The following is an 8,106-nucleotide window of genomic DNA, read 5'->3' as shown; positions in this document are numbered from 1 at the left end:
GCACTGCACGGGCGCGGCTGGCACTGGGGGACTGGCCGCTACTGGTAGGCAGGGGAGGTGAAACTAGAAGCTGAAAGCCTGAAAGGCAAGGGCCGGGCGCCGAATCGGATTCTGATTCTGACTGGGCAAAGAAGAGGGAGTTCCACTACCACTAGCAGGATTCATGCCCCCCTTCTGCTTCCGCTTTCGCCCACCCATCAGCCGCAAAAAAGCCGCTTTTGCTACGTCGGCGCTAGGAGTACTCGGCGAATTCGAAAAGATAGCACTGCGTGGTTCGAAAAGTTTATTTTGAAAAAGAGAAATGAGCAAGGACGTAATAAGGTACTAGTAGTTAGCAGATAGCAAGTGGGTAATCCGATATACTACGTCCGGTGAGCAATCGGCTTCGGATGTGAATGTGAGGCTCCTGCGATTTGGTTCGTAATAATAAATCTCTGGAAGACAGGCTGCTTAATTGCTGGAACGAATCGCAACCTGAAAGCATTCCAATCCAACTCGGAGCCCACCCACCGTGTGTCCCTCCTCAAACCTGCCTGCACATGAATGCAACAATGGATGGGAACTCGCAGTCGTACGTATGTATATTATGCAGAGTAAGTACCGTTAGTTTCGGGCTCGGCTGACCGAGAGAGATCTCGCAACTAAGGGGCGCTTGGTTTGAGCTACTATAGCTACTAAACGGTTGTTTAGTCACTTTTAGTAACTCTAGAGTTACTAGAGATGACTAAAGCCTTTTTAGTAGCTTTTAGTCATAGCGTTTGGTTAAAAAGTTACTAAAGTGACTCAAAGCTATTAAATAGGCGAATCAAATAGGCCCTGGTAAAGCACCCAGCTGTGCGTCATCAAGTCTCCTAATCCTAACCACAGCCAATAATATATACAACATGTCTACATCCTGATTAGTACTACTCACGGCTCTGCACAAGTCAGCGGTAATCGTCAGTAGTCAGTCCTCACTTCACCCAACGAGTCTACGACTACGAGAGAGCGAGAGCGAGAGAGTGAGAGGTAGAATACATATGAGACACGTTGCAGGCGCAAGCAAAAAGCCCCCTCGAAACTTCACTGGGAACCTTCTTTCTCTCTTCTTTCTTCGCGCACACTCTCTCCTAGTAGCCTATTAATTGACCCATAACTCCCACTCGACTCACCTTCACAAACCAGCACCCTCCTCCTCCTCTGCTCTTCCCTTCCCCTTCCTCCTCGCCCCCCTCTCCATCCAATTCCATTCCACTCCACCTTCACAGTCCAACTCGATCCCAATTCCCAAGAACCACAGCTCACCCACTCACCACCCCCATCCACCACCACCACCTCCTCCACCACAACCATCAGCCATGAGCAAGGACTGCGGCAACCACGGCGACGACGACCTCCGGCGCTCCTGCCGCCGCCTCCTGGCCATCCTACTCGTCCTCGCCCTCCTCGTCGCCATCATCGCTCTCATCATCTACCTGGTCCTCCGCCCCACCCACCCGCGCTTCTTCCTGCAAGACGCGTCCCTCCGCCAGCTCGACCTCTCCAACGGCACCTCCTCCTCCGTCCTCTCCACCGCGCTCCAGATCACGGTCGCCTCCCGCAACCCGAACGACAAGGTCGGGGTCTACTACGACCGCCTGGACGTGTACGCGTCGTACAAGTACCAGCAGATCACGGTGGCGGCGTCGCTCCCGGCCGTGTACCAGGGCCACGGCGACGTCGACATCTGGTCGCCCGTCCTGTCCGGCCCCGACGTCCCCTTCGCGCCTTACCTCGCCGACGCGCTCCGCCAGGACTGCCAGGCCGGGTACCTCATTCTGCAGGTCAAGATCGACGGCCGCGTCCGGTGGAAGGTCGGCAGCTGGATCTCCGGCCACTACCACCTGTTTGTGACCTGCCCGGCGTTCCTTGTCACTACCGGTGGGAACGGCGAGCCCGGGGCGAGTGGGTTCAAGTTCCAGACCACCACTTACTGCCGCGTCGAGGTCTAGGCTGCCAGCCTCAGGTGAGGTGAGGTCCGTCCGTCGTCCGGTCCCTTGTCTGTGCTGCTGTGTTGTCCATACTCCGTAGCAAGGAGCAAGAAAGAAGAAACAGAGGCGCCGCCCGCCTCCAAAGAAGCAGAGATCTTTGGCTGGCGGTCGACATGGCCGGCCATGGGCCATGGCTGCTTGCTGCTGGTAATAACTCTCTCTGTCCGCTGCTGCTAGTGTTACTGCTGCAGTGATGCGGATGTAAAGGAGGGTAATTTCGTTTTTTCTTTTCTTCTTGTTTCGGTAGGGTTGATTAATACTCCTACAGTAACTATAATTACTACGGTCATATATGCTGTCTCCATCGTCTCATTAGCTGGTTGCTGCTGTTTGACTGTTGTTAAAAGGCAGCTTAATTGTGAATAAACCTATTTTTGAGGATCAACCACAATTAAAGGGGAGAACTAAAGGGGTGTTTGGTTCCACCTCCTAAACTTTCGCTGTCCCATCGGATGTTTGGACACATGCATGGAGTATTAAATATAGATTATTTACGAAACTAAATGCACATATTGAGATTGTTTTGTTAGACGATTTTTTAAGCCTAATTAGTCTATGATTTGACAACGTGGTGCTACGGTAAATATGTGCTAATGATGGATTAATTAGGCTTAATAAATTCGTCTCGTGGATTATTGACGGATTCTGTAATTGATTTTTTTATTAGTATTCGAACACCCCATACGACATCTCTAATAATAGTAGTTTCATTTTTATTTTTATTTTGAAAAAGGCGTAGAAGTACACTACAGATGCAAGTGCGTGATCTAGAGTTTGGAGTCTTGTTGGGGGGCTGGGGCAAGGAGTTTGGTGGCAACAACCTTACCACCAGAAGATCCGAGGCAGTCAGCTGTATCTGAGTTGAAGGCGAGATTTGGTGTGGGGAAACCGGAAACCCCCAAGCCCCCAAGTACACAACACATGGGGACTCTCCTCTGTGATGATCCTCTCTCTAGTGCCAAAGCGGTGGTTGATCACCCAACCCTCACCATTCTTCTCTCTCCGTGTCTCAATTCAACACGCAACTGGCCAGCTGGGGCCTGAGCTTCACTTCACAACTAAGGAAACCATTTTTTTTGGGGGGTGGGGGGGAGGGGTTGGGTTAGAGAAGACACCAGCAGTGAGGAGGCATGGTGGATCACATGTGCCTGCCGTTTTCCTTCTGTTTTGTACAGTAGTGCTCCTACTATAGCAGGTAGTGTGCCAGTTTGCCCGATGCATGCGCTGGCTTTCGCTTGGTATTATCAGCACGTTCGCTTCGTTGTAAACGGTCGTAAATTTTTAGCCAAAATATTATTTTTCTTTCACACTAAACTAGTCAGCAGTAATAATCCACGATCGTATACGATCGTTTTAGCCCTAGCCGAACATAATCGATGTTGCTAGTGGTAACCGCGTGTGTGCAGTGTAGGTAGTTGTGTGGCTGGTGGTCCCCCATCCATGCTGAGGAACTTTTGGTTGCCAACGCCATTTGCCGGGAGGTAGAAAACGGGCGACTCTTTTCCAAAGTTGCGCGAGGCTTGACTTGAGAGGAGACCGAAAGCTTGCGTAGTGAAAGAGCAGGGAAGGCAGAGTGGGAGGAGACGCGTCAGGATCCCGGAGGACGCGCCATGCCGTTGCCGTCGCCGTGCGCTCCGATCCGATCCTCGTGTGCGCTGCCGCGTCGCTTTCCTTTTAATCTGCTTCCTCCGGGGCTCCGGTTTGACGTTTGCTTACACCGCGAAGCAACTCCATCACCACCACCACCTCGCTTTTGAGAGGTCGGTCGATTGTCTCGCCGCGCTCGTCGCGCGACGGGACGGGACGGGGATCATGGGATGGCATGGGCATGCATGATGGGCATGGCGCAGCCCCATGCATGTCCATGGATCGAGATGGGATGGGGACGACTCGAGAGCAGTCGTCGGCCGCTTCTTCTTACCCTGCCAACCGTTGGGTGGCGGTGGCCTCCGTCGCCTCCATCATCGTCGCTTGTACATGACACGACCGTGGTCGGTGGTCGTGGCAGTGGCTTCTGCGTTCGTCGTGTTTTTTACGGGACAAGCAAGCTAGCCCGACCAATCCACGAGGCCAACCGCTCCGCTAAATGTCAAAAAAATTGAAGGTGATCTTGATCCATGAGGTCCTGGAGGGGAGTAAATCTGCCAGTCAGTATGCAAATCAAAGTGCAACTTAATTTACACGAAGAGTTAAATGCATCAGCAGCCTCTAAACTTTGTAAGTGACTTCGCTTATTAGATAATAAGTACATGAACCTTAAAAATGCATTTTGTGACATATCATGACAAGTTCAGTTTCCGCTCATACATAAAATTATGTATATACATAAGTATAAGTAATCATACTCTCATCATTTCAAATTATAAGACGTTTTGAGCTTTTTTTTACATACATGGCTTGTAGTGTACGTAAAAAGTCAGAACGTCTTATAATTTAGAATTGAAGGAGTACTCTAATTTTGCCTTGGAAGCATCTCCAAAATTTCATTACTTAGATCCTCCAAACGTTATTTAATTTTGACTTTGACAAAAGGGAAGATAGAATTCTAACAATTTTTCATCCAAACCCTCTAATCACCGGAGCTTCAGTAAATTTCCTGCGTGAGTCCATGCATGTCTCCGACATCTCCTCGATCTATCGAGGGGCGGATGTATGAGTCGCACGAAAAAAAAACCCAGTGATTATAGTCAAATCGTCACCGTATTTGCACTATCAGCATAAAAAATTCTACGCACCTATAAAACAAGCATAACCCGTCGAATTTGTGCCTCTATTTGCTGGATTCCCTTTGGTTTTTTTCCCAGCAGCGTGCTGTTTTCTCCCTTCTCTTAATTTTTTATTAGGAAATAATTAATTACTGGCAACGGTCAGAGAAACGCATAAAAATCACTCCATACATATTGTGCACTTGAAATAATAACCAATAACTTGATATAAGTATTTTTAAGAAGCTTTTGACATCGAGAGAGGACTCCGGCCTCTCTAGCTCGATCGGTGTACCGGTGTCCGGTGCCTGGTTGTGCCGTCAAAGATAGGAGAGAAGGGGTGCCATATACGAACGGATGAACGAACACGACAAAGCTACAAATATTGAGTGGCGAGTCATCGCGTGTGTACTTTTGTTCTATCATTAGGCTTAGCAGGCCCCACGAATAAAATAAAGTGGCTGATATAACAGTGCGCAAATGAGCGGTGCACGAGCACGACCGGCGGAAAGCAAGCGAACCCAAGAGGGACGCAACAGAAAATAAGGAAAACACTAGGCATCCAGAGCTTTAGAATTTGCATCGGTAGCGCCCGTCCGTCACCGGTCCATTCCATTCCATTCTATCCATCATCTGTCCATGGATAGATCCGCGCTAGCGCTAGTGCTAGGAAAAAGATACGTGTGGTGTTAATGGACCGACAGAGTGAGCTGTAAAGGTAGAGAAAAAAAAGATCCATCGGCCAGTGGTTCGGTTTTTTTTTCCTGAGTAAGAACGGAGCCGCCGAGTGAGGATTGACTGAGCGTGCTTTTTCACTGCTTGTGGAGTCGTGGTGGAGTACTCTTTTAATTATTTGTTTTATTATTGTCTCAAGATGTGATCGAGATTAAGCCGTGCGTCGTTGGATATTATGCTAAACGTGAGGTAATTAAAATTTTCTTATTTTCTATAAGCTCTATCTACTCATCGATCAGCCTCTATTATTTATTTTTCGTCAGAGCATGATTAGTTCATGTTACTGTTTCCCGGGCATTCCTTTGCGTTTGCTGCCCTGCCCTGTCGTCGTTCACCGATCGGCAAGAATAGCGCGGCCGTCCCACCAGGGAGTAGCAGTACTCTACTAGCTAGCACCACCACCAATAGCTGTGATTGTTTCAGCGCCTAATGAGAGCATATGTCCCGGCGGTCTCTCTCAGTGCTTGAGAGAGTGATAAGAGGGAGTCGAGACGGAGAGAGCACGCAACAGGCAGTTGGCCTTGGTTGGGCGATGGACCGTCAACTGCACCACCAAACGTGACGCCGACGCGCCAAATTATGAATTATGATGGAGTGGAGGACCGGCCTGTGCCTGTTGTTGTTTCCATTCATTCTCAAAGAAAGACACATGTCCTGTTCGCTTGGCTTATAAGCCGTATTTTTTTCAGTCAACGAACAGTGTTTTTCTCTCACAATAAATCAGCCAACACTACTTTCAGCATGACAGCCAAACGAACAGGGCGACACACACAGCGTGCGACGTGGCACTCTCAAAATTTTCAATGTGTAGGAGCATGAAAAAATTGAGGTCATCTGATACTACAGTCCATCTGCTCCTAGCAACATGTTTTTAAGCTAAAGAATCATGCGCACCAATTTAATAGCGTCAAAACAACCATGCACATATTTCCTGTTTATTACGTTTTCTTGGGTGCTAATTCATGTTCGTAACAACCACTAACCCAGTGTGCCGTGTGCCACAAACATAGCATCAAACTGAAATGTACAATCCACAACCGACAACATTTAATCAAGCAACAAAACACCATATAGAACCCATAAAAGCATCCATGCCACGGCTCCCCTTTTTCCTTTTTTGCACATATCAAACTCAATCCATAAATGAATCGTCCATTTTCTAACTCCTGGAAAACGTGTAGCATCCAAGGCCTTACTAAGTCCAAATTGAAATTCTAGTAGACTGATATCGTGCATAGAAGAGAATAATACAAAGCAAGGCATGGAAGTTATCTATAACTTTTGTATTCAACACATTTACAGAAAACATGATTTGCATCATGGAAACTACCACTTAACACACTACGTGAAAAACAGTTTGTAGCAAACGGGTTTTTAGGGGCGGCTGGCATTGGAGCCGCCCCTACAGTGGCGTGCTCGGGCTCCAGCACAGCAGGGGCGGCTGAATCACCAGCCGCCCATACAAATGCCCGTTGTATATATAGCAGCCACCTTCTTCCACCTCGGGCCACTCTCTCCAACCCGAGCAAAAAAAGGTTCCAACCCTAACTCCCTCTCGCGCATCCACATCCGCCTCTCCCTCTCCCTCCTCTCTCGGCGGCGGCTCCTTATCTCTCTTGTCTCCGCTCTCCTCCCTCCCTCTTCTCTTAGCGGCACAGGAGGGCCCAGGCGCAGTGGCCCCACCCGGCACGGCAGCGCGGTGGTTCGGCGGCCCTAGCGTCATGGCCTGTGGGCCCCCATGCGGAGGTGGCGCGGTGCTAGCGCGACGGCACGAGCAGGCCCGCTGGCCGCCTGCAGCCTGACCGGGCGCGAGTCGCGCCAGCCGGCCACCACCACTGTGCCGCGAGACGCACACGAGCTGGCCACGGAACGACGGCTGCCCGGTCACTGCGCAGGTTAAGGTGCTTTGGTCCCTCTCTTGCTCCCCCTCCCCTTCCCTCACCGGCACCGGGATGGACATCGATCTAGGCTTGTCAGCTCAGTCTTCCTTGCTGGCGGAGGCCCCCGGCGAATCTGGCGGATCCGGTGCCTCCATGACCGGATCCGTCGTCCTCTCGTCGGATCTGCGCAGGTCACCTATCACAAAGCCGCCGGAGGCTAAGGGCGGCGGTGGCATGGTGGACGACCGTGGGCCAGTGATGGAACTAGCCACTGTCTCCTACGTGTCTGCTCCCGGTGCTCCACCTCCCTCCGCTCATGGGCACGTGTTCCTCCGTTCATTTCGGCTTCCGCACAGGTTCGCTAGTCCTCGCTCTCTTTTTTCTGTTCCTCCTTTAATTTTGGCATGGAGGCTTCCAGCTGTGGGTGCCGCTATAGAGGGCCATTTCTTGCATCGGGCTGAAGTTGTCTGTTGCAGAGCAGGCATGGCTCCTCACCATTGCTCCCTGCTCCGATGAGGTGTTCTTGTCCATTCCATTCTCTTCTAATTATTCTTGTGATTGGTGGTCACATACATGTAACACCCTCGGTGTTACACTGTACAGTCTTTTGCTAAAACACTGCATGAGCATCATACTTATGTGTAAATGTGTGTAATATAGGGTGTAAAGCAATATACGTAACTTGAAACGTTCATCGGAAACGCGAAACGAATGTTATGTTTCATGTCGCGTTATATCACTTAGAGTTCTAAATGAATTTTTATTGAAAGAAAATGC

General features: G+C 49.9%; 1 protein-coding gene across 1 annotated transcript; it reads left to right on the top strand.

Annotated features, from left to right (window-relative positions):
• The first annotated feature begins 1,144 nt into the window (after positions 1–1,144).
• On the top strand, positions 1,145–2,309 carry LOC136504602 (NDR1/HIN1-like protein 1). The gene has a single exon (XM_066499559.1). The coding sequence runs from the start codon at positions 1,338–1,340 to the stop codon at positions 1,968–1,970; it is 633 nt and encodes a 210-aa protein (XP_066355656.1). The 5' UTR covers positions 1,145–1,337; the 3' UTR covers positions 1,971–2,309.
• Positions 2,310–8,106: the final 5,797 nt, after the last annotated feature.

The sequence above is a fragment of the Miscanthus floridulus genome, chromosome 14 (genome assembly GCF_019320115.1).
Source record: "Miscanthus floridulus cultivar M001 chromosome 14, ASM1932011v1, whole genome shotgun sequence".
Classification (NCBI taxonomy): Eukaryota; Viridiplantae; Streptophyta; class Magnoliopsida; order Poales; family Poaceae; genus Miscanthus; species Miscanthus floridulus.
Note: the sequence above shows the minus strand (reverse complement) of the source record. Positions and strands in the feature narration are given on the sequence as shown.

What these genes read in the sequence shown, in the direction of transcription:
- LOC136504602 (XM_066499559.1), top strand. Translation starts at nt 1,338, where the DNA reads ATGAGCAAGGACTGCGGCAACCACGGCGACGACGACCTCCGGCGCTCC.